Source organism: Spea bombifrons, chromosome 1 (assembly GCF_027358695.1).
Source record: "Spea bombifrons isolate aSpeBom1 chromosome 1, aSpeBom1.2.pri, whole genome shotgun sequence".
Classification (NCBI taxonomy): domain Eukaryota; kingdom Metazoa; phylum Chordata; class Amphibia; order Anura; family Pelobatidae; genus Spea; species Spea bombifrons.
Window position 1 is genome coordinate 136,433,447 of NC_071087.1, and position 27,960 is coordinate 136,461,406.

The 27,960-nt window shown below is 37.7% G+C and overlaps 1 protein-coding gene across 1 annotated transcript; it reads left to right on the plus strand.

The window, feature by feature from the left end:
- The first annotated feature begins 209 nt into the window (after positions 1–209).
- Positions 210–3,389, plus strand: GIN1 (gypsy retrotransposon integrase 1). The gene has a single exon (XM_053454291.1). It carries the CDS (start codon positions 210–212, stop codon positions 3,387–3,389), a length of 3,180 nt encoding a protein of 1,059 aa, XP_053310266.1.
- Positions 3,390–27,960: the final 24,571 nt, after the last annotated feature.

Sequence of the window (27,960 nt, forward strand, 5' to 3'; positions counted from 1 at the left end):
AAGGTACCAGTCTACCTGCAGAATGGAAAGATAGACTACAAAGGGCCCTTCAGGCTAGGGAAGAAGTTTTCTCTAAAGGGGATATGGATGTAGGATGTGCCATGAGTGCCCAGCACGCCATTCGGCTAAATGATTCTACCCCATTTAGAGAGAGATCTCGAAGGATAGCTCCTCGAGACATTGAGGATGTAAGAGATATCCTTCATGAGATGGAGGAAGCAGGAATCATCCAAGAATCAAGAAGCCCATATGCATCACGTATAGTAGTGGTCAGAAAGAAAAATGGGTCAGTACGTCTTTGTATTGATTACCGTACACTGAACAAGAGAACTATTCCTGATCAATATACCTTGCCAAGAATAGAAGATCTTTTGAATGCCTTGAATGGCAGCCGGTGGTTCAGTGTCTTAGACCTACGCTCTGGATACTATCAGGTTCCTATGAAGGTGGAGGATCAAGAAAAAACAGCTTTTATTTGCCCTTTAGGATTCTTCCAATTTACTCGCATGCCTCAAGGCGTTACCGGAGCTCCTGCAACTTTTCAGCGATTGATGGAGAAAACTCTAGGAGATATGAGCCCTAGGGAATGTCTAGTTTATCTGGACGATATAATTGTGTTTGGAAGAACCCCTGAAGAGCATGAGAAACGACTATTAAAAGTATTGGATCGTCTACAAAGAGAAGGCCTGAAGTTGTCTCTTGATAAGTGTAAATTTGCCCAGACTTCTGTGACATATGTTGGGCACATTGTATCAGCAGATGGTGTTGCCACAGACCCAGCCAAAGTAGAAGCTGTTGTCAACTGGCCTAGGCCCAACAACATTGAAGAATTGCGTTCCTTTTTGGGATTTTGTGGCTACTACCGCCGTTTTGTAGAAGGCTATTCAAAGATAGCCCGAAGCCTCCATGACCTCCTGAAAGGGGACTCTAGGAAGGGAGCGCAAAGGACTGCTCACTCCAAGGAACCTATCGGAGTGAAATGGACTCCGGATTGTGAAGAGGCTTTCCAACTGCTCAAGAGAAAGATGACTGAAGCACCTGTATTAGCTTATGCTGATCACAATATGTCATATATTCTCCATGTAGATGCAAGTTTTGAAGGACTAGGAGGGGTTCTCCATCAGGCGTACCCTGAAGGCCTAAGGCCAGTAGCATATATTAGTCGGAGTCTTACTGGAAGTGAAAAGAACTACCCAGTACACAAGTTGGAGTTTCTTGCTCTGAAATGGGCTATTGTGGACAAATTGCATGACTATTTGTATGGTGCCCAGTTTGAAGTGAGGACAGACAATAACCCTCTCACCTACATCTTAACCACAGCTAAGTTGGATGCCACAGGACACCGGTGGCTAGCAGCCCTATCTAACTATGATTTCTCTTTAAAATACAAGCCAGGTCCTAAAAATGTGGGAGCAGATGCTCTATCTAGGAGGCCTGGATTACCTGTTACCAAAGAAGATGAGGAGTGGGTTGAGATTCCAGGCCCAGGAGTCAGAGCCCTATGTCAGACCTCTATTGTGGAAGATGGATGGGTCAATTTTTCTGAGTTAAGATGTATTGATTCTCTTAGTTACACACCCAAGGCAATTCCTGAAGCCATGTGCCTTCCAATTACTATCCCTGAATGGTCTGTTATCAGCTTAGATGAGAAAAAACAAGCTCAAGCTCAAGACCCAGTAATCGGCCATCTCATAAAAGCTGTGGAAAAGCAGGATCTCAAGTATGTAAAGAAATTGCCTGTCGAACTACAAACCCATTTTAAAAGGGAGTGGAGTCGATTCTGTATTGAGAATGGAATCCTATTCAGAGTCATACAATACCATGATCACCCTGGTCGAAAACAGTTGGTTCTTCCCCAAAAGTTCAGAGGAATGGTGCTCAGATCCCTACATGACCTCCATGGCCATTTAGGAATTGATAAGACTTTCGGCCTAATCCAGGATCGATTCTACTGGCCTTACATGAGAGAGTCTGTGGAGATGTATTGCCGAAGGTGTAGAAGATGCATCCAGCGGAAGACTTTGCCTACTCGTGCTGCCCCCATGGGTCACCTAACAAGTTCTGGCCCTATGGACTTAGTATGTATGGACTTCCTATGCATCGAACCTGACTCTACTGGTAAGAGCAACGTGTTAGTGATTACAGATCATTTTACTCGATATGCTCAAGCTTACCCCACCAAGGATCAGAAGGCAGCCACCGTCGCTAAAGTGTTATGGCAGAAATTCTTTACCCATTATGGTTTTCCTAAACGATTGCATTCAGACCAAGGTCGAGATTTTGAAAGCCGAATAATTAAAGAAACGCTGAGATTGTTACAGATTGAGAAAAGTAGAACGACTCCATATCACCCTGAAGGAGATGCTCTTCCAGAGAGATTCAATCGAACTCTATTGGACATGCTGGGCACTCTCAAGGATGTGGAGAAGAGGAATTGGAGTCAACATGTAGAAACTCTCGTCCACGCTTATAATTGTACCAGACATGAATCCACTGGGTTTTCTCCTTACTTTCTGATGTTTGGCCGGGAGGCAAGGTTGCCCATTGATATCCGTTTAGGAGTGTCTTCTGATGGTATGAGCCATACTTCTCATAATCAATATGTTAGGAATCTGAAAGAGAGTTTACAGAGGGCCTATGAGTTGGCTGAGCGAGCTACCGACAAGATTAATGAAAATAACAAGCGGAGATATGACTTCAAAGTACGTTACAAAGACATCCAACCTGGAGATAAAGTACTCTTGAGAAACCTGGGAGTTCCAGGGAAACATAAATTAGCAGATCGCTGGAGAAATACCCTCTTTGAGGTTATTTCCAAAGTTCCCGGAATTCCTGTGTATCGAATCAAAGGGCCTGAGGGTAGGATCAAAGCTTGGCATAGAAATCACCTATTACCTATTGCCTTCTCTGATGAAAATTCTAGTTCTGAGGAAGACACTGGTGAAGCCAATACAAATTCTAGCATACAGCCTCTTTCAGAAACTGACTCAGACAACCCTGGAGAAGGTCCCAGTGGGACATCGCAAACTACTGATAAAAAAGAAGCTACTGCTTCCAGCCCTGAAAGAGATTGGTGGACAGTGCCAGAAACACAGTCGGTGCCTCCTACCTCTACTCCCTCTCCTTCTTCCTCCTCATCCGGATTGAATGCTGAGAGTCCCAACTTTGTTCCCCATCCACCAGTCAGGGACTCTAACTCTATGGAAGGATCTGGGCAACCACAGAGCAACCTGGGGAGATGCAGAAGAAATAGGAGACCCCCAAGATTCTTGACCTATGATACCATTGGGCAACCCACCTATTCTCAGGACCCCCACACTTGCACTAAATTAATCAATGTATTGCATGTTTTGACTGAAATAATGAATGATAGAACTTCCTTGTATTAGATTTTGTTGTACCATCTTGTAAAACCGTATGATAGATTGCTCTTGCCAGTGGAAGGCAAGAATTTTACAGAGGGGAGGATGTAACAGACTGCTATATTTTGCTGTTTGCTTTAAGTTGGTGATTTTGAACTTTGCCCTTTTAACATGTCATGTAAGGAGGAGGGGCTAGAGTGGCAAGAAGAAGAGGACAGGGGTGAAGCCATGTTCTCTGGCTCTGCAGAAAGAAAGTGTATTCCTACTGTTTTTTTTCCCCTGATTATCCACTTCTGCTGGGACATTGAAATAAAAGCAAGGGAGGTCTAATGCACTGCAAGTACAAGAGTTAGAAGACTGTCATTTTATGTTCAGCTCCCTGCAGACATCTGGAACTTTCTGCAGTTTTCACAGTCTGTCAGCAAAAGGAAGAGAAAGGATTGCTATCCTGCTCCTGCCCTCCATTTTGCTGGACTTCTGGATATTTCTGGTAAGGTGCACTCACAGCCTTGTCAAGGACCAGGGGAATCTGCACCTAGCCAGTTTTCCTTGTTTGTTAGAACTGGAGATATCTACAGTTACAGGTGTCATTTAAAGGTACTATCTTCAGAGATTACTTCAGACTTTTTCCTCATTGTATCTGGGTAGCGCTACCAACATCTAAGGGCCCCAACGTTGTGCACATAAATTACCTGCAGGTACCCATGAGTTTATAACTGTTTAAACATAGTTTTTTCCCATGTTATTAAGGGAAGTTTATTGGCTGCATTCCTGCTGCTAAAGACTCTTGTGACTGTATTATTCCTATACCAGGGACTTATTATCATTGCACATTAGCCAGGAACTGCTTGTTTATTTCTGCTGTTATATGTGTATCTCTTTAACCACAATACAGCCTGTATTTCCATGTCTGTACTTATTTCATGTCTTTGAGGTTTTATTAAGTGGAGGGTACTCATCTACTCAGTGGGGTGGGTTTCCTATAAATAGAAGTTGCACTGAGTGGAGGCACTGTGTTAGAAGAAGATGTCCCGTTCTCCCAACTATGGCGGAGGCTCAGGATCCCTGTCAGCGTCAGAAGAAGATGTAACTTCTGCCAACTACTGTTTGTCGCCAGGAGTAGGGCAGAAAGGGGTTACATATGTATGTAAGTAAGTATGTAAACTCACATTAGGTTGGGGGGGGGCACAAGATGAGGTCTGTGTCTTTCCAAAGCATTTTAATCACTTTAACTACCCACACCTCAATGGGCAGAAAAGAACACATTTTAACCCCTGCATCCCACCTGCCACATAATGACAATGAGATACCAGGTGGTGACTGTCCCTCTTATATCTTATTTTAATTTGTATAAATCCCTATCCACCAATCAGAGGATGTGGTGAACAGACCCGTTTGTCACTGTATCATCTGTTATATAACACAAACACGTTTAATTTGTTCCAAAAGCTAATTTATGTAGTATTTTATTTAGATCATATATTCCAAATTTTAAGTACAAAGTGTTTTATTGAATGACACAGCTGCCAGTCTTGATTTGTGACATTTTTTATTATCCATTTTTTCAGAAGTGATGGATTATTTTACAGATTATGAATGGCATGTTTGTATTAAATATATACTTTTTGATGTTTTGAGTTTTCAAGGCAAAATGGGTAGAAGGCGTATTAGTAATAAATGACATAATAAATTATGGGTATTGTGACAAACCTGCTCCTGCTGGTATGGGTCTGTCTGGAGTATATGGTATCCGCACAGTGTCTTTTGGTAAATAAGTTACTTCCAAGCACAAAGTGAGGTTTTCAAAAAGGCCCAAGGCCTGTTTATTTAGAGTTCAGTCATAACAAACAAAATCTTTGTTCCTCTGAGGGCTCTCTATAAATATATCATTAGCTACAGTGGAGTAGCTTGTCTGTTTATCCATGGAGTTACACACAGCTCAGTCCTCGGTTTGCCAGTTTCTCCCCTAGATGCTCGACTCCATAATAGGCCCAGCACAAGTGTCATCTTCAACTATATAGCTGCATGTAAGCAGAAGAGCTTAACTGTCTGTCACTCTGTAGGGCTCGGCATAATAGAAAACCCGGCCTGGACTCTTTATTGAGCTCTCCCTAAAAGTGGGATGGAGAAGTGGACCACGATGCTCTTCTGGGTATACCACCCCGTGGGTCCAAACTTTAATATCACACCAATAAAGCATGAAATACCTTAATTGCCTTTTTGCTTTGCAAAGTAAAATCTATGTACCATTTGAGGTCCTAGATATATCCCATACCTCGTGCTTTGTTACAGTATACTCCAGGAAGTATACCTGCAGGTGTGGTCCTAGACAGTTTTCATTGACTGGGGATTGGGAAGTAATTGAAAATGCATAGATGAGGAGCAACCATATATTGCTTACCTGCCTAAAGAAGAGACCGACCTGAAGACCTTGTAAAGCAGAGCTTCACCTGGAGACTCTAGGTCAACCCCGGAGAGTTCCCTAGTATGAATACTAGTAATTCATAAAGATTAAAGATAGAAGCTCTCACAAAAAGCACATATTTTTTTTGGCTTAAGCGAAAAGGAGACAAAATACACAAAATGTATTTTATGAATTACAGAAATCTGAAGTGTGACTATTTGAGGAACAATGTGGAATTATGTTGGCATTATAAATAAATGCCATATCTGTATCACTATGTAAACAAGTTGACAGGTTCTTTACACTTGATTTGAGCATCATAAAAATATGCATAACAAATTAAACTCAGTTCATTTAAATGATTGTTGTAGTGACTGAAATTCTTTGCTTATAGATGGAAAAGGGAAAACATGGAAGTGCCCTTTGGTCCATTTTTGTTTTTAAACATGAGGAGTGTTTCATCCAGTGGCTGCTCCCTTACCCCCAATAGCTTATCCATACTTTTCAACATCATAGTCCCTGATGCTGGGACACTCAACAGCATATGATACATTATTAGCTGTTCAGAAGGACAGAATGTTGGGGATTTTGAGAACAGTGTATAAAGGAATTATGTTTTTTTCTAGGTTACCGATGTGGGCTAAGAAGGACAAAGGAGAGTCCAAACTTACAAGCAAAGTTTGGCATTAAAGAGCCATGTACTAGTTTAGGTCAGTTTAGGACATAAAGAATTTAATCTCCGCTCATTTACTGCTCCAACAAATGTCATATGTATTTAGGGATTTAAAACAATTTCTGACATTTCTTAGACTCACCCTATAACATCCTAGTGCATATGAATATTAAAAATGCAAAGTTAGGAAAACCTCAAGTGCCTATGCGTTCTAACATAACAAAAAATATAATTATTATAAAAAACACCTTTATAGTTTATGACAAATGTGACAATTACAAAATGCAGTTTGGGCAGTTTAAATAAACATTAATGTTAAACATCTTTAAAAAGTACTTGATTTGAGAGCTTTTAAAACTGATGCAATAATCATAATATACATATTTCTGTAGAAAAGTTAATTTTTAAAAGGCAATTATAAGAAAAGTAGTCCTAATTAGAGCTCCCATGCTGGAAGTGGATATAGATGCCTGCTACCTGGTCTGTAATTACATTGCATCCTATTAACACCATTTATTATATTTTCTAATGGAACTGATATTTTGAACACCATCGGATATATGTTAATAGAATGCAGGGGTCAGAAAATGCCACTTACTTCAAGGACAAATATTTATGAAAGTTGGTAGCTACTTTTGCACTGTTGACCAAGCAATAGCTATGCAGATTAGTTTGTGTTAAGCTCAAGAGAATGTGATGGCAACTATGATTAAATGTGACTGGAACAGTTATGCAAAACATCAAGCTGTTTCCTAAGTCTACAGGGAGCAAAAAAGTATATCTGCATACATATAACACTACAAATGCAAGCTATTAGAATGAATAATATTTCCCAGGGGAAGTATGAATGCAAAGCAAAATAGTTCCTAAACAGAGAGCAGACATCATCTCTTAGTTGCTTTTCAATACACCTTATCTAAGATTCTCCAAATAGGTCATTTCTAGTTTTGCAATAAATGCAAATTGTTGAACTCCGTAGCATACAGCAGAAATATGTCAGTAAACGAGTGGGATGGGGCACTTAATATATAAGATTATAAAAATTCCATAAAACGGTATTGCTTTTTTTATGTAGAATGCAATAAAGGCAAACTATGGCAAAGGAGGGCAGCTCAGCCAGCAAATAAGGAACAATTGGTTTTCCCACACTGACCCAATGGACAAATTAGCACATAAGATAGCAATTTCAAAGTATAGTCAAATAATTTTCCAAAGAGAAAGATATATAAGATATTTCAGCCTGGTGTATACAATGCATTTCGGTTTCTTCAATTTGACACTTTCTGATGCTATACATAAAGCTTGGACCTTTACTTTAAGGTTTGTGCTGTTACATTATTTCTGTTTTTAATTGTTTTGTGTTGATGGCCAAATGGAGACACACGTACCCCTACACACATAAACCAGTACAGTACATTTGGACAAGGCTTAAATAGACAGGCTTGGTCCAGCTTGCCATCAAGAGTATAAGTTGGAACCAAAACAGTTTCAAATTATCTCACTGTATTAGCCTCTACCATTTGTGCTGGAAGGTTGTTCCATTAATCTACCAAACGTCCTTACTCTTTCCTTGCAAAGTGAAATTAAGAGTATCGTTTTATAAACCTTGGAAGCCATTGAGGAACAGCAGTGTTCTAAAAGTATTTTTTACTCTTTTTTACTAATTTGGATTTTTTTCTGAAGTGCAGAAAGAAAGCAAAGTCAATATATAATATTCAAAAATGTGTTCCCGTTACATGTTTTTTCTTGTTACTCTAAATTAAATTAATAAAATGGACTGTACATTTAAATGTTGGCTGAGAATTTGTTGAATCACCACTTAAAATATATTGCTATTGCTTTTCTGGATTTTGTCAATGAAGATCAATCAATTTTACATATTAATGGTAGATGGTTAAATGAATCAGAGGTGTCTCCTCAGCATTCATTTCTCTGAAGAGTTAATTTTTTATTGGTTCTTGGTATCTATGTGAATATTCCACCCTGTTAAGATTCTGACCATTGATGATTGGTTTTAACATCATTTGTAAGAATGGGTTAGGACAAGAGAGAGTACTTGAGGGCAAGGAACTGATTAACCTAAATACAATAGTTAAACCAACTGAAAAAGAAAAAGCATCAGCTATACATTGTTACATATTTTAGTGCAGTGCTAAAAATATTGTTTTTTAAAATGTGGTTATAAAAATGTACTTAGAAGAAGGTGAACAGAAGTCCTCATGTTCAGAGGACAGTCCCCTGATAGAGAATTGTCCAAAGAACCCTGAAGCCTAAACGTAAACATTAATATGTGACGTAGTATATTGCTTTGAGTTGTATAGAGGCCTTTAAATGTATCCACTGTATTAAATACAATTATAAATTTTTTTATAATTGAATGCTATCCTTAATATATTTAGAACAAAATTTGAGGAAAGTGATGTATATGCATAGTTGCCACTGTTCCATTGGGAATTGGGGCACAGCATGACACAAAGCTACACCACATCCATATATCCATATTTTATGTGATGTTACTTGAGGTTACTTGTATAGCTTCATAAAAATTTATCTAGAATTAGCATCGCTAATAACAAATATAACATATCTATAGTAAATAAGCTTTGTCATATAAATTAAGAATTCAATACAGTTACATTTGAATGTAAACACTAATAATGCCTATTTAAGCGTAATAAATCAGTGGGTTTTGGGGGGAAATGAATTAAACCTTGAAAGGCAAGTTATATAACTATATATCAAAAAACAATATACAAAAATGTGAATGATCCCAAATATGCATTACACAGAATTTTGTCAAGATCACTTTTCGTATCACATTGAATGGCAACTATTTTTTGTAGTTCTGTATTTGTGATATGGTAAATCATATGCGTAAAGACTTTTTAAAAGTGTAAAGATCAGTCTAGAAGTGTTTTTTAGGAATTGTTGTAAAAATGGTCAGTTCATTCCTGATGAAACAATTCTTGGCATTAACTCCTTGGGTTCAGTTTTAAGGACGTGATGAGGAAAGATGCTTTTGAATATATAAGCTTCCAAGCTTTCCAAATGGTATGAAAATATAATTTCCTAAATAAATTGGAATTCCCCACATACCACTAGGGCAGGATCTAACTTCCATTATTTACTAGCTAAAAACCATAGCAACTTATTGTAGTGTGTTGACTGTGGGTAGTCTATCATTGGCTGACAATCATGGAAGACATACAAAGAACATAGACTCGTGCCAGGCTGTTTGGACATGTGGATGTGCTTGGTTCTCTGTGTATTAAATTAACTAAAACAACATTTGAGCCATCTCGCCACTCAATAAAACCCATTCTTATACACTTCCATGTCCTCCTTCCTTCATTATTAGACCTGAGTCATGGCTCATTAATATGCGGACCTTCCCTTCATAAATCTATTCAGAAAATATTTTAAATGTTAAGATGAATCAAAGTGTAAAGTGAGCACGTATTTTTAGAGCTCCTTATTTTGTTACTGAGTAACAGTGTAATGAAACATGTTCTTTGCCATGATTGTAGCATACGAGCATCCCTGTGGAATATGTGTGCAGAGTGCGGACGGAATGAAGACTATGAAAAAACTACTGTAGATCAAGAAGTATATTGTTTCTGAGATGCTGGAACTAACTTGAAGACCTTAGGTTGAAGACACTAAAAACTATTAATATAGTACTTTAGGTTGGACAAAGGCATAAGTCCATCAAGTACAACCTTGCTATTGATCAAGGAGAAGGGGAAAAACTAATTTAAATTATTTTGTGCCTCAAGATATAATTAATCCTGTCCTTAGCCAACTATATCTCAGTATATTATCTCATATTTAAAGGCATCTATTGAATTTGATAGCACAACATCTGGGGGTAGTGAATTTTACAAGAACCCTTTAAGCAAAAAATTCCTTCCTTCGATTTTGACTGGATGCCTTCTTGTTCTTTGCACTGTCCTATTAATGAACAGGTCATCGGAGAACAGCTGGTATCCCCCCTTATGTATTTGTATGACAATATCACGTTTCCCTCCTAAGACACTTTTTTTCTAATTTAACTTTTCGAGTCATTCTTCATAACTAAGATGTTTAATTCCTCTTCACATTTCAAGTTCCATAATGGCATTTTTAAGAACAGGTACCCAGGCTTGCACTGCATGTTCAAGGTGGGGTCTTACGATTGACTTATACAGAGGCAAAATTATATTTTACTTTTTATTTAATGTTTTCCCTAACACAATCCCATTTAAGGTATAAGTGTCAAATTTATGTATTTGCTCCAATTGAACAAATCTCCTTGCAGGGATGTCATGTCTACCTCAGGCTGGATTACTTTAACTAATTTTGTGTCATCTGCACATACTGACACAGTGCTTTCAATACTCACTGCAAGATAATTAATAAAGACATAAAATAACAGTGGACCTCGGACAGAACCCTGAGGAACTCCACTTAGTAATTTTGTCCATTTAGAGAATTTTCTATTAACAATAACTCTTTGAACTCTTTGAGCCAGTTTTCAACCCAAGTGCACAAAAATGTGAATTAGGCCTATCTCCCCTAGGAAAATATATTTAAAACAAAAATTAGCAAATACATTACTCAATATTGGATTAATTATATATATTAGTTATCTAGACCTTTACAACAAGATGCAATTTTACCTCAAAAGTGTTGACATTGGGTGCTATACATGGTTTTTTGCCTTTTTTCCATACCTTTATTGTGGGCAAGTTTTAGCTTATCTCAGCTTGTCTTTAGCTTGACTATAGGACCATATCGAAATATAGATACATAAAACTGGCTTTTCAAATATAGACAAACAGGGAAAAGAAAAAATGTTGGTGGAGTAAGCTAGTCTCAGGCTCAAAAAATACAAATGTGTAATACGCACCTCCCCCAACACATTAATAAGGTTTTGGTAGCAGTATAGACTGCTTTGTGTGCCCACTGTGTAGGAGGTGAGAGTAGGTTCTCACCCTATTGAGAGTGTGCCTTGACGTGGCGGGTGAGCTTAATTATGCTTTGGCCAATTCATATAACCAAAACCTCTCATTTATATTATATTTATATATTTGGTGCCAACTTTATTAGGGTAAGAAGCACAGACAGTTTTTGTTTTTTTGTATTTTTCAAATATAGAGGCCTCTATTGTCTTCTACTATTTTTTGTGACGATCACCTACATTAAAAGATTATTTGGCAGTAATTTTTTTTACATAACTAGTAGCTCTTTAGGTAATTCCCTTTAGAACATCAAATACTTCTAAAAGTATGCTTACAATAACACTACAGATGCAAATCAAGCATACAATGCATTATCCGCCATTAATTTATGTTCAGTCAACTTTCCCAAGACAAATTATGTTGAAAGCACAACACTATTTATACCATGGGAAGATCTGCCAAAATCAAGACACCAACAGCTGTTGCTCATCTTTCGGTAGCCATAGAAACTGCTCAGCCTCAAAACTACTGAAAAAAATGTTTAAATCCCAAAATAACATGCATCTTTGCACCATCTGAGAGGTCTGAGTAAGCTAGAACAACAGTCCAATTAAACAAATTACAAATTAATATAATGCATATTCACTCGACAGACCGTTCAAGAAAGATTAACTCATATTATGACTTGCTGCACTATAAAAATTATATATGACTCTATTGTGTTGTGACTAAATGCTTTGAAACTTATAAAGTTAATTTTAACTCTTATACTCTTATTGTTCAAATATGGTGAATAATACTGGTTCTAAACATATTAGGGTGTATAAGTGCTTTAAAGCTCTATCATCTCATCAGCCTTTCAAGACTTTCTTTCATATCATCTGTAGGGGTTTCTAAATAGTACACAGACTATACGATACTGCTTATCGATCCATATACAGTATATATATATATATATATATATATATATATATATATATATACATTGAGCTATCCCAATAATTACTTTATGCAAGCACGTAAATAAATTAAATAGACTAGTAAAAAAAAAAAATGATCCTGAGGCCATGGGTCCTTTAAACCTAGCCCCTTGGGGGTCCATCAATTACTCTGTGGGCATTATTGCTATTATTTTTTACATAGACAAACCTGTACACTTAGTAAAATGGAAAGCCCGTGACATTAAAAAAAAGTGAACATGTACCATTATTTTATGTTTTTTTAAATCATGGTAATTATACTGGTATTATTTCAGTTAATATGCAATTTAAACAAGCAACCTGCTGGTTGCGTTATTAAACAGTAAATAAAAATAAATATCCAATATTTAAAATTATTTAGACTTCCTTTTACACAATAATGAATTCCCAATAAAAGAAAAATTCTACAATTTACTCCAATTACTGTTATAATTATCATATAAATTGTAACATATTTATCATTTACTATAGTTATTTCTTTCTATAGTCGCTTAATAAGGCTGTAAGACTGAGAACAATTTAAATTCCTATCCCTTTTGTTTTTGTGAGTTTTTATTGCAGGCCAAATATATCAGATTAGAGGTTTTCATTTCGTTAATTTCCTCATGCACATTAGACCTAATTAGGTTGTTTCAGTCATAAGTTATCCTTAATTACCAGTAAAATATCCCATTTACATTTGCAATTTATAGGTTTGTAAGAAGATTGAGTAATAGAAGAAACATGATTGTAATTTGCATATGCAAATCAACTGAATATTAATTAGCCTTACTTTTTTAGACTTTCAATGAGACAACATTGAAAATCATGTATATTTGATTATTCCCGCATCATATTGGCTGCGATTCCCCACAGAACATTACAATTTTATGGTGATGGGCCAATTTCAATTCTAGCAAACATACTCACTTGTAATTTGGGGCAGCATCATTTCCATCTACAGGCTTTCCAGCTATTGGATTTCTACCTCAAGATTGTCCAGATATGTGTTAGTAAATCTACTGTGTATGTGTGTATCTATCTATCTATCTATCTATCATCTATCTATCTATCTATCTATCTATCTACCGTTGTGCAGCACTAAAAAATATGGTAATACATGGTTTATATAAGAAGAAGAAAACAAAATTTTTACTAAAATATCTTTTCCTAATGTTTTGTTCATAAAGTTTGTTCAGTTGTGTGGTTTAAACAGCAAGTACATTCTATTATAAATAAAATTGAGGTTGCTGCTGATTAGATGGTTGAAAAAGTTACTCTGGTGATGATGAGCGACATGACTTACTTTTGTAAAATATACAAAAAGGAAGCACAGTCTAACAAGCATAAAAGGTGTACACATTCAGATTCCCTGGTTGCTGCTTAAATAAATATGACCATGCTGCGGACAAAAGAGATCTCTGAAGATCTAAGATTAAAGAACTATTGAAATGTATAATGCCAGGAAGAGTTACAAAAGTATGTCTAAATTCATGATGTCCACCAGTCTGTGGTAAAGCAAATTGTCAATAAATGAAAACAGTTTAGCACTGTTGCTACTCCCATGGTTCATTTATTGTTTCCACCCTGCTCTGTGAAAGTTTCCACATTGTGTTCAATAAAGACATGAAAGTGTATAATTTTGTGTTATTAGTTGAAGCAGACTGTGTTTGTCTATTGGTTTGGCTTACTTGAAGATGAGATCAACTGGGAGTGGGAGTTCCCCTTTCAAGGTACCCCAAAATGCCATTTTTGCTTAGGGCCCCTACAACTAAAGCCAGATTCTGATTTTAGGTTATGTTTAATGTTTATATAGTATTGTCAGCATTAGAATTAGTTTTCTACACCATCATATTTTGTAGAAGAGTTCTGAATTATGTATAGTAGGTTTTACATGATGATGAAGCCTGGACAACTAGGGTCTATGGCTTCAAGATCATGCTCCCTTTCACTGTGGTACCAAGTTCAAATGGTACAAGTTTACTACATGTAGAAAAAAAGATCAATTTGCATATGACAGAAGCATGTGAACAGAAATAAGTGGACGATTTTCCCAAAAATCTTTTCCACATAGCATTCTAGAAAATCCTAATGTGGAGCAAAAATAATGAGCAAACTAGCTAAAAAGTACTGAACATTTTTTTTCTTCACAAACATGACTCGTAGCATTGATGCGCACACACACACACATACTTTAGATGAGACATTTCATTACTTTAAATTCAGAGGTACAAAATTGGAGGGGACGAAAAATGTAGAATTGGTAATTAAGTCTAGTGTTATGCTGCCACAATCAACTGGACTTTCCAGTTTATGTCTGGTGTCATGAATAATGTCAATTAAAAAGTGCACATCTCCATACAGATTACATTTTACTGAGCAACACAATTACTAAAAAGACAGCCATCACTTCTCAGAGTGGCTTCTTTGTTAAAAAGTAATTATATTAAGTCAGCCTTTTTTATAAAAAGCAAATGAGAATTTCACAGTAATGCTAGTACACGTTATTCTCTCCCAGGTTTATTACTTAGTTACACTTTCAATAAACTATATAATATTGGATAGAAATCACAGGTAGTTGTATGAATTGTAAATGTTCGGCTTGATTATTACTCTGAGCATCATAATCATTGTTATTAGTTTAATACTCCTATTCATATTTACTTTAAATCCAATTTGTTGATAAAATTGCCCATTCAGGACCTCAGCAAACCCAATAATATTAAACAATGTTACTAGAGTGTTATCATCCATATTTGCCAAATGTAAAAAATATATATTTTGCAAGCACCCGTTTCCTTCTTTTTTTCCAGCAGATTTAAATTCAACAGGCAACCTACATGTAACGGGCTAATTTAGATTCTAGCAAAAATACCAACTTGTAATTTGGGGCGGTATAATTTCCATCTACAAGCTTTCCAACTAATTGATTTCTACCTCAAGATTTTATAAACTTAAATTCTCTTAAATTCTATTTAAATGATACAAAGGCACAGCTGGAGGAATAGTCACGCATTATGATATAAATTCTGGTATTTCATATAAAGAGAAAAGTATAATGTCCATTATACTATTGACTTGTTTTATCCATTATGTGATTTTAGTTGTATATTTGTTGTTTAATTATTCGGTGGGGTGTGTTTTATTGGTTCTCTCTCTGATAGGCCTCTTTAAGGAAGCAAAGAAGGAGGTGGTATTACCTATGACTAAGTCCAACATTAGGACGAAACGCGTCTGGAGTGGGTAAGATCTTCGTTATCATTGGATGTACAGCAGTATGCTTTAATAAAGAAACATTTTTATACCGTCTGGTTGGAGTTCTTTTGTACTGTATCTGGGCCTGATTGGAGTTCTATGATTGCGAACACCCTGGATTTATGTGCTATCACCAATAACCATCAATAATTGTCAAATGTAAAAAATATACTTTGTAAGCACCCTTTTTTATCTTTTTACCGTCAGTATTCAAACAGCAACCAACATTGGGCTAATTTAGATTCTAGCAAGTATACAAATATTGTGTTTTCTTTTTTAGGAGCTTTACATTTTGCATTATATAATGTTTTCATTTAGCTGTATATTGGCAATTTCTATCTGTTCTTGCTTTGTTGCCTGACCCCTTATCGTACTATTTGTAGTAAAATATAAAATGGCCACTAATCACCCAGCCCGACACTCTGACTAATGAAAGTGTATTGAATATATATATTCTATTTAGACTTCATTAGCATTGCCATAAAAAACTTCTTCAATGTGGTGTTTAAGGAGAGAGAGTCATCCAAAATATCACTTGTTTCATTAATAAAAACAATGGCAGGTTTTTTTATTGGAACCAATTTTTTTTGTCAATGCTAACCTACATTACTGTATACAACACTGAATTTATCCTCAAGGAGAAAAATATGTTTTACATAGGACTTCCCCTTTAAATAAAGTTGTGGCCAATGCCTGTAACCATGATTACTTGTTCTGTTGTTTTTTTGGAGTAAGGATGTTTATTATTATTAAATATAATTTTTATTTATTTATTATAACAGATGAGGAGGGTCCTTCTCAAATGAGCTTACAATCTTAGGGGGGTATGGTGTATTACACGAGAGGTAAAAGTGCCACTGTTAGGGATGGACTAGCCACACTAGTATAAGTATTTCGGGAGAGGGACAAGGAAAGGTGAGCTAAGGAATATTGGAGGAAGGGCATTAAGGCGTAAGTTTATAGGCGTCCTTAAAGAAGTGGGTCTGGAGGGATTTCTGGGAGGACCAAACACAGGGAGAAAGACTGATAGTCCAGGCATTCCAGAGGATAGAGGGAAACCCTTACGAAATCTTGTAGGTGCTTGTGAGAGCTAGAAATCAGAGGAGAGGACAGATGACCAAGGAGACTGATTAGGAGTGTATTCGATGATGAGTGAGGAGATGTAAGTAGGGAAACCGCTATGAGGAGCTTTGAAAGTAAGAGTTGGAATTTTGTAATAAATTCTAAAGCGCACAATGAAGAGACTGAAAGAAGGGAGATGTGTTAGTACAGCGATGGGTGAGGAATTTAAGTCTGGCAACAGCATTAATGGGGGATTGTAGAGGGGCAAGATCGGTATGAGGGAGACCAGTTTAGACAACATTACAATAGTCAAGGCGGGAGATAATTAGTGCATGGGCACCTTAGTGGCATCTTGTGTTAGGAAGGGGCAAATGCACTACATATTTTTAAAATGGAGACACCTGATTTTTGAAACCATTTGGACATGGGAATGAATGAGAGGTCCGAGTCAAGGATAGCACTAAGCCAGCAAGTTTGAGGGGCTGGGGAGATGATTACACCATTGACATTAAGGGAAACTGTTGAGGAAATGTGAGCATTAGAGGGAGGGAAGATGAGAAGCTCTGTTTTGGAGAGATTCAGTTTAAGAAAATGTGCAGACATCCAGTTATTTTGTGACTGTCACTTTTAATAACTTTTTCTTACCTGAATTTCCCACCCTCCCCCCCGTTATAAGTAAGATGATTGAGGGTCTTCTCGTCAGTGTCACAGTGGCGAGGCTGGTCAGTGCAAGGTGTTGGTGGAATAATAGTTGATTAATAGGAAATAGTGTGTTTCTGGTTTGGTTGGTGTTGGTGGTTTCGAGCTGATCGGTGGCTTAGAACCTGGTGTGGGAAAGGTGCGTCTCGGGATGCTCTTTCCTGATTGGTTTTGTTGTTTGGGTTAATGGTGTTGTTATATGTATGGGAAGGGGGTGTCTTTGTCAGGGGGATGATTGGAAAACAATGCGGAATGTATGCACTTCAGTCAAGTGAGAACCAAAGTGGTCCTAGAACTGAGGCTTGGGTTACACTAACTGAGAAAGGAAGGGGACAGGACCTGCTACCTAAGAGAGGGAGATGCTGAAGGTTGAGTTATATAAAGAAATATCCAATGAGATATACATTTTTATTAGCCATCTAAGGTTCGTTTTTGTTTTTTATGACTTCATATTCAAACATTTCCTCCTAAACATCTGGTTTGTGATTCCTCTTTGTTATTGTAACCATCTTTGTGAATTTCCAAAACTGTTCAGAATATTGTATTCTAATTGCATTATGATATGGATTACTTCAATCCCGTAAATTTGTGGCATCATTTAACTCTGAAATGGTGTAATCATTTTTACAGTTCATCTTATATGATGCAAAGCATGCTGGGCTATATATCTGCAAAATTGTTCGTAGGATTCCTTCTGTATGTAGCCTTCTGTAATGTTATCATTAGTGTCGATTGCTTTTGTTGAGCACTTAAAAGACTCTTGCAGCATTCTGCTTTGGGCAGTTTTTTATGCATTTTATATTACCTTCTTAATTTTCCCTGGAAATATTTTAGTTGCTTTATTATATCTGTCAGTGTAATTTTCCATTGCAGTAATTAATACCATATATCCGTTTTTCCTGTATGGCACAGTTTTTCAGTTCAGCAGTTTTTCATGATCATTACATGTATCTTTCGAATGATTCTGCCATATTGATAGCTGTGCACTTATTTTCAAACAGCATTTTTTCCTGCTGGCATTATAATTTCATTTCCACTCAGCAGCATGCTGTTCTGCATTAATATGAAGCTCATACTTTTAGCACTTCTCTTTTTATGCCATTGTAACATTTTGCACCTGTTTCTTTCACTACCACAACTTTACCACTTGCCCATGTGCTGAGTAGGTTGATTGCATTATTGTTTATACTGTACATCAAATGATGAAAAGAGAGATGACCAAGAGACGCAGAGACATTAAAGGGACACTCCAGCCATCAAATGTACTTCAATGCACATGTTAGCTGCATGTTTAATTTATATTATTATGGTATTCCGATTACAAATGCATGGAAGATTCTGCAGAACCCCCCAGATGTATTTACATCTTTGCTAACCCCTGTACTATTTTCCGTGCAGTTGTTTTGTTCAGCCAAACACATCTCCATGCACATGATATACTTACCACCAGTCAGCTCCAGCACTAGCTCAGCAAATGACCCCCCACAAAAGAGTTTATTAATCAATATTACCACCCATTGCATTTTGCAAATTGCCTGTTCCATAAACAATAACCAATGTTAGGCACAGTTCTGTTGTTTTTCTTAAAATTATTTCAGTTATATAGTTAGGATCTTGTCAGTCACAAATTAGGAAGGTCAGTTTGGCTGTTGCAGAATATTGACGTGGATTGAGAGAGATGCTAAAATAGCCCAATGCTAAATCATGACATTAATTAATGTCCTCTCATGGTGACAAATCACAGCAGGAATCAGTGCTTGGGATTTTTTTGGAGATTGTGAAGTGGTGCTCTCCTTACATGAAAGTGCAAGTAGTGCAAATTTCAGAATATATATATATATATATATATATATATATATATATATACATACACTGCTCCAAAAATTAAAGGGAACACTAAGATTACACATCCTAGATCTGAATGAATGAACTAATCGTATGACATACTTTCGTCTTTACATAGTTGAATGTGCTGACAACAAAATCACACAAAAATTCTCAATGGAAATCAAATTTATCAACCCATGGAGGTCTGGATATGGAGTCACACTCAAAATCAAAATGGAAAACCACACTACAGGCTGATCCAACTTTGATGTAATGTCCTTAAAACAAGTCACAATGAGGCTCAGTAGCGTGTGTGGCCTCCACGTGCCCGTATGACCTCCCTACAACGCCTGGGCATGCTCCTGATGAAGTTGCGGATGGTCTCCTGAGGGATGTCCTCCCAGACCTGGACTAATACATCCGCCAACTCCTGGACAGTCTGTGGTGCAACGTGGCGTTGGTGGATGGAGCGAGACATGATGTCCCAGATGTGCTCAATCAGATTCAGGTCTGGGGAATGGGCGGGCCAGTCCATAGCATCAATGCCTTCCTCTTGGAGGAACTGCTGACACACTCCAGCCACATGAGGTCTAGCATTGTCTTGCATTAGGAGGAACCCAGGGCCAACCGCACCATCATATGGTCTCACAAGGGGTCTGAGGATCTCATCTCGGTAACTAATGGCAGTCAGGCTACCTCTGGCAAGCACATGCAGGGCTGTGCGGCCCCCCAAAGAAATGCCACCCCACACCATTACTGACCCACTGCCAAACCGTTCATGCTGGAGGATGTTGCAGGCAGCAGAATGTTCTCCACGGCGTCTCCAGACTCTGTCACGTCTGTCACATGTGCTCAGTGTGAACCTGCTTTCATCTGTGAAGAGCACAGGGCGCAAGTGGCGAATATGCCAATCCTGGTGTTCTCTGCCAAATGCCAAACGTCCTGCACGGTGTTGGGCTGTAAGCACAACCCCCACCTGTGGATGTCAGGCCCTCATACCACCCTCATGGAGTCTGTTTCTGACCGTTTGATTGGACACATGCACATTTGTGGCCTGCTGCTGGGTTGTTGCCCTCCTACGGCCTCCTCCACATCTCCTGATGTACTGGCCTGTCTCCTGGTAGCGCCTCCATGCTCTGGACACTACGCTGACAGACACCGCAAAGCTTCTTGCCACAGCTCGCATTGATGTGCCATCCTGGATGAGCTGCACTACCTGAGCCACTTGTGTGGGTTGTAGACTCCGTCTCATGCTACCACTAGAGTGAAAGCACCGCCAGCATTCAAAAGTGACCAAAACATCAGCCAGGAAGCATAGGAACTGAGAAGTGGTCTGTGGTCACCACCTGCAGAACCACTCTTTTATTGGGGGTGTCTTGCTAATTGCCTATAATTTCCACCTGTTGTCTGTTCCATTTGCACAACAGCATGTGAAATTGATTGTCCATCAGTGTTGCTTCCTGAGTGGACAGTGTGATTTCACAGAGGTATGATTGACTTTGAGTTACATTGTGTTGTTTAAGCGTTCCCTTTATTATTTTGAGCAGTGTATATATATATACTGTGCTGTCACTGTGAATTAATGATATGCCCATTTATGTTAAGTTAAGTTTTAAGTGCTTGTAAGTGCTTACAACTCATCGCTTCCTCACTTCAGCAGCAAGATGGTGTAATGCTGAAGCTCCTCTCAAAATGTAGATTTTTCATAAAAATGCAAATTTCCATAAACAAATGTTGTATTGGGTTGTAAATTAAGGAACCCCACCACTGTAGATGATTCCCACAAACAAAATGCTGTAATGCTCATTATACATAGGTTCCTGGATAGAGTTTGTCAGCTTCAGTGTTGAATGCTAGTTAAATATTCCATGTCATTTGGAAGCTAAAGCATAATGTGATACATATTTTGCAGAAGAACATCTTGAAATCAGCATAAAGCTTGTGATAAATTACCTTTCAATACTTTAGAAAAATATGACAGCCATCTTGCTTATCACTGAACAAGCCTTATTAGAGGCAACGTCTCTGTATCATAGTGAGGTAGGTAGGCTTCTGATTGAACACAGGTATAACAGTTGATATACAGTCAGTCAGTGTGACATTAACCTAAGATCTTTGTTGAAATGGTTATTACTGATGGCATGAAATGTAATTGCTAATTTTCTGCCTGAATGGTTACATATTTCCTTCAGAATCTCAGTTATTCATTCTATCTCTACTACCTATTTCTCAGAGTTAAAGGCAGTTGTGTCACTAGTCCACGGGCCAATAATTGAACCTGTCACTTGCAATCTGCTGACTTCATTCCTCATGTATGTGAATACCGTTTTCCCTCGCCCTGATGATTATTTGCCTCTAGATATCAAATGTGTTCCTTGAACTTAAACTAACTGATATTTATAATTCACATGACTATCTTTATTTTACTGAAAGAATACAATAACATTCTGATGTTTGGCAAGTTGTTTAAATCAACCATCGATAGATCACAGAATCCAAAAGTAAATCTTTCAAATTTTGCACTTTTTTTCTGTTGGAAAAAAAAGTTAGTTAACTATTGTTTGGTATTAGACACTTAGCATTAACAACTCAATATTAAATGATATATAGTCCATAAAGGATCCTTTCATGCAAATTCAATAAAAAAATAACACAGGTAAATCACATTTTGATTTTACTTAATATATTTTCATATTTCTCATTATTTCTGCGCCGGGGAAAACAGAAAACCCAAATCAGAAGGACAGAAATGAATGTGTCACTGTTTAAATGTTGCTTGGTATTCTAGATAACTTGATGGCAATATAGTAAAGCCTTCAAGTACTGGTCTAAAATTTTAAATCCCACCTTCCTCTGCTAGCCTTTATACCATATTTGCTCGATTATAAGACGAGGTTTTTTTCAGAGCAAATGCTCTGAAAAATACCCCTCGTCTTCTAATCGGGGTCGTCTTCTAATCAGACCTCAAATAGAGGTCTGATTAGGAGACTAAGATTCAGATCCCCCGCACCGCTGCAGGGGACCTGGATCCTCCTGGATCCTCCTGTCTCACCCCCCCCCCTCCATCATACACACACTTACCGGTGCTTCCTGCTGTGTTGCCGGGGCAGCGGGTTGACGTCTACGCGTACCGGTGCGGGGAACTCTGATCTCTGACAGCCGGGGAAAGTATACGCGACGGACGCATACAAACCCCCGCTGCCAACTCCACCCCCTTCCGGCTGCAGCGGAAGGCGACGTCAACCCGCTGCCCTGGCTGGAAGCACCGGTATGAGAGGGGTGAGAGAGGGGTGAGAGAGAGAGTGTGTGTGTTAGTGTTAGTTAAATGGGGTATAGGGTGTGTGTGTGTGTGTGTGTGTGTTAAATGGGGGCATAGGGCATTTCCTGAGTGGCGTTAAGGGGGCATTTAATAGAGCACTCTGCCTCCTGAAATGTCTTATACCTCCCTATAATGGCACTCTGCCCCATAATATGCCTTTTAACCCCCTAAATGCCAGAGTGGCATATAGGGGTATAAGGCATTTCTGGAGGCAGAGTGCTCTATACAATGCCTTTTAACTCCCTTAATGCCACTCTGCCTCCTGAAATGCCTTATACCTCCCTATATGCCACTCTGCCCCATAATATGCATTTTAACCCCCTAAATGCCAGAATGGGATATAGGGGTATAAGGCATTTCTGGAGGCAGAGTGGCACATAGGGGGTCAAAAGGCATACCATGGGGCACAGTGGCATATAGAGGGTTAAAAGGCATATCATGGGCCACAGTGCCATATTGGAGTGGCAAGCCTGGGGGCAGATGTGCGTAACTGGGGGACAGGTTGGAAAATACAAGAAATAAAAACAAAAAAAATATTTTTCTCAATCATAGCTTTTATTAAAAAAAATAGTTTACATGAATTAACATTTACTGGTAAAACTTTTTTCCTTTGGGGTCGTCTTATATTCAGGCTTTTTCTTTTTTCCTAAGTTAATATTCAGATTTTGGGGGGTCGTCTTATAATCAGGGTCGTCTTATAATCGAGCAAATACGGTAATACTAACTGTCGATTCAGCAAGTTCTGGGACCAATGTATGTTCTGTAACTAGGGTTCCTTCTACGTCCACTTTTCATGTTTATTCTTTGTTTTGCTCCTTTGCTGGTGACCCCTGACCTCAGATTGTTTTATCGTTTGGCTGAATCTTTGGTACCCCTGACCTTGGATTTCAGGAATTTATCCTTCATTCTACACTCCACTCCCTATTACCCACATAACAGGGTGAAAAGTTACAGCAGCACTGATAATATTGGAGGTGAATTTGCTAAGTAACCAAAACTAAAGTGATGTCTAGTTAAACATGGTCAGGCTCTAAAATTGCTTGTCTGTGTAACAATCAGGAGTGGTGTTATTGACTGTAAAATACTTTATAACCACCAACTTTCCAATGGAACTATACATTGTTACAATTGGAATTTCACCACAATTATATGTCAACTAACAATTCATAACATGAATTGACTAATGCTTGGGGTTCCATTACTTTTTACAGAATGTAAATTGGTGAGTGGGGTATTTACGCATCCAAATCAAGTTATACTGTACACGCTAACAATGTGAATTTAGCTGGGTTTGCTAAACTGAATACTACAATCATTCAAAACAGAAAAACACATTTTAAGAATACTGTGCATTTTGGAAACAGTTTCAATATTATTATGGTATTTAATTAGCAATGCATGTATTGTTAATAGTCTGATTTAGTTATAGTTAGGTACATACAGTAGAAACTGGCACCACCAGATAAAATGTTTTCACTGGTATTCAATCTTAACAAACAGTTTATATATTTATAGAGCACTTACAGGATCTTAATAATATCATAACACTCAGAGAACTGGACAAACTGTCCCCAGGGCAATAGTGAAGCGTGAAACAGCTCTAGGCTAGGAGCATTTAAGTACACCCTTCGTGATCGTTTTGCAGTGATATAAAAGGTATTTATTATTTAATCACTTAGCGTCTTCTGGAATGTAGCAACTCTATACAAACAAGAGCGGTTTTTCCAACTGTTCCTTGTCAAAAGTGTTGTCTGTAATACAATGAATATGTAAACCTGTAACAGTGGCAGCGAAAGGCAATGTAAGCCTAATGTATTCCTAAACATTGCTGGGGAATTATGGCGCATAATAAAATTTATAGATAACAAATAAATTGCAGGGCATCCATCCTTTGCATTTGGTATGACACTTAAAGTGATTGCTCATATTGTGATCTTAGGAGAGATGCGGATGGTATTTTTTTTTTTTTTTAATGGATTTGTGTAAAATGCATCTAATAGAATTTTGCATCAGAATAAATTAAATATATTTGATTTTGTCATTTCTACGGACAGTTGTCTTTTGTTTTGATTTTGGTCCATTCATTTTCAGACAATGAATGGACCAAAGGAGCACTCTGAAAGGGCAGGAAACTAAATACACTCTCTCTCAATGTCTCCCATCTTCGACAGCTGCTTCTGTGTCTCCAGATATCCATGTCCTTTGCAGCTCCTCTTCTTATTCTTCTCTTTGTCAGTGATGTAACATTTAGGCCTATAGAATAAAAGGGACATCAGGGAAGGAAAGATGGGCCGTTCGGTTTGCATCCTAAACGTGTAACTGGGAAAATTACTGTTAAAATTATATTAAAAATGCAAAAAAGTTCCCCTAGAACTTAAATGGTTAAATAGGTTCTAGATCCGTTATACCAGTTAAGCGAAGTTTTAGGCAGGGGCTTGACATGACTCATCAGTCCATATGTTTCGGTTCATTATAAGCTTTTATCTTATTTGTCTTATGTGGCTCGATATCTTATCAAACAGGTCAATTATGTTAAGAAAAAACGCAAAGATTCTACAACTGTTCAACATTAGCATCTCAAAAGAATATTGTAAAAATCATCAATAGAAATCACGTTTAAGTAACCACATGGGTTTTATCTGTTTTTCTCCACAGGAACAATACAATTGTATTACAATACAAAACAACATTGATTGAAGGCTTTTACAACATCCATATATTTTAAGATGATGGTCTTCCATTTCTCTCCCTCCCACTCTCAATCTTTTTCTCTTCTACCCATTCTCTCTCTCTCTCCATTGCTTCCTCTACCTCTCTCTTTCTTTTTCTCCCTCAACTTCACTCTCACATTCTCTCTTGACTCTTCTCTCAGCCCCCCCCCACAGGAGTACACACAAAATTGTACTACATGGTTCAATCCTATAAAATGCATGTCACTGTCGCATTTATTGGGTGGCACTTAAAGTGAAAGTCCCGGGAACCAGAAGTCTTCAGGAACATCACTTTATGAGACATCTATAGGAGGGTAGCTGCTACGATCTCCAATATTTATTGGGGGGAAAGTCATTGGTAAATAGATAAGTCACAAATAGGTTCGGTTATTATTATCTACAGCCAATACAGCATCTCAGATGGCAGCCCTTTTAATTGGCCATTACATTCAAACCTGGATAGGCGAGACACAGAGGGGCAATCAAGAAAGTGCCTACTGTATGACTAAGAGACTTGTGGAGTGTCACATCAAGGGGCATCAAGGGGCTTATGGGAGAGTAGGGAACAGTCACTGCGTGTTAGACATAAGTACAACAAACTGAGATAAAAGGCCACATAATAAACATCCACAACTCATAACTTGATCAACTTTTAGGAAGATATCCATCCTTAATACTTTTTCTAGTGCTAAATTCTAGACTTGTGCAAGTGGGCCAAAAACGATTCAGACTCATTTTTGATATAGTTTTGGTCCATTCGTTTGGACAGCAAATTTAGCATATATTTCTGTATATTAGTGAGTCAGCAAAAGCGAAACAAGCCCAACGAAATGCAAATAAAAATTATATAATTTGCATGCTTATTATATCATAGAAGCCTAGGAAATGTTTGTATAAGCTATTTAATTATTGTGTGAACGATTTAGCAGACGTAACCAACTTCTCTGGTTTCATCATATGGAGGTGCTTAGTTTTAAATTAGCAAACATTTTCTCTTAAAATAAATAAATAAGGAATGCTAAATAACCTTCCGTAATTTGAAGATGGGTTAACGCTGCTGAGCTATGAGCGTTCTATTTAAAATTGCTAGAATATAATTATGACAAGATCAGCTGGCATCGTTGGTCTTGCATGGCTAAAACAATATTTAGCTGTGGGGGAACTGGTCACATTATGGCAGGAAGTGACTGAGACCCTTACTCACAAGTCAACACATCTTTCAAGGCCACATACTAAGGAGGTATATATGCTGAGAATGAGTTGAGAATGTGTCCTCATTTGTTGGTAAATGATCAATATTAAATATGAAATAGATTGCTTTATGTGTGAAATACTAGGTGACTTATTAAGAAATCTGTGATACTGAAATAGTGTTGACATCTCATGGCTACTACAATCGTCTATTAATTTATTTTTTGTACATTGCATTTGTATCACTTGGAAATGTGACATATTAACTTCTAGAACATATGTTACACCTATCTTGCTGGATGAGCTAACTGGGGGATCCTGAGCCACTGTGATGAATTGAGGGATTGTGGTTTCTGGGTCATTGACTGCTAGAAACCTAGAATGCAGGTTATGTTCCCTAACCAGGAGCTTGTGATACAACGCAACTATAAAACTGGACCCAGGAAGCAAACTAGAATACTACCCACCTGTATGAACTGATTTACTATAATAATAATTACATAAGAGCAGTACCGCAAATAACATTATAAATTTAAACAGTCTAACACACCATCTCTGACTAAGTCTCATGAGATTTCCTGTCAGCCATCCTCCCAATAGAGTAGATGACATTTCCACCATTGTCTGAAACCAGACCATATTTTTATATTTGTAATTAATGTTGTGTATTAGCCCACTAGCAGAGAGTAGTTCAGGTTATGGGCCTATTAGCCAGTTCCAGTTATAAGAACTATTAATTGGGTGTATAGAATTTTATTGGAAGGGACCTAAGGATGTTGTGATACACCCAGGGACTCCTATATGGGAATTTTCTGGGTTTCCCCTGGAGACTCCGGGTGAAGCGCCACTTTTCACATAAAGCCTAACAAATTTAAGGCGTTTAGGTCTAGCCCCCCCTGCAACATCATCATCCCCGCCCACTGATGTCAGTAGGCCCACCCATTTATGTCAGTGGACCCCCCATCCCAATCCCAAATATGTTCCCAGGTATGGTTCCCAGGTATGCATATGTGACATGTTTAGAACAAATACCATAAGAGGAATGACTTATCTTATATGCTTGGAGAAATACCAAATACCAACTGCTTATATTTCACCTAATTCTCATTTCAAGTGCAGCAGTGATTTAACAGTATAAATAGTTTGTAATAGATACATAATTTAGAAGTGTTTTATCTGACTTTTTTTCTCTCTCCCCTGCTATAGAAAGATAATGTATATTGATATATCACAAATTATGTCCAATCTGTGTGTCTACACATATGTACATGGGGCCACCTTATCAAATAATATGGTTTTATACAATTTGTTTTGCCATGTCCATGGTAGAAAAAATTCCCAAGAATATTTCACTTCAATGTGGATTATGGTGAATGCATAAATAATGATTATTTAAAAAATAAATGCCCCACCAAAGCTGACAAATAATAATTTAATTAATAAATCTGAAAAAATAAGCACTTTGCCCATTGTTGCGTCAAAAAAAAATCACAAGGCCCAATCTCAGTTTTATTGTGTCAGGCTTCAGCTGTATTAAGTTAACTAAAACTGAATGCAT

What these genes read in the sequence shown, in the direction of transcription:
- GIN1 (XM_053454291.1), top strand. Translation starts at nt 210, where the DNA reads ATGGAGGAAGCAGGAATCATCCAAGAATCAAGAAGCCCATATGCATCA.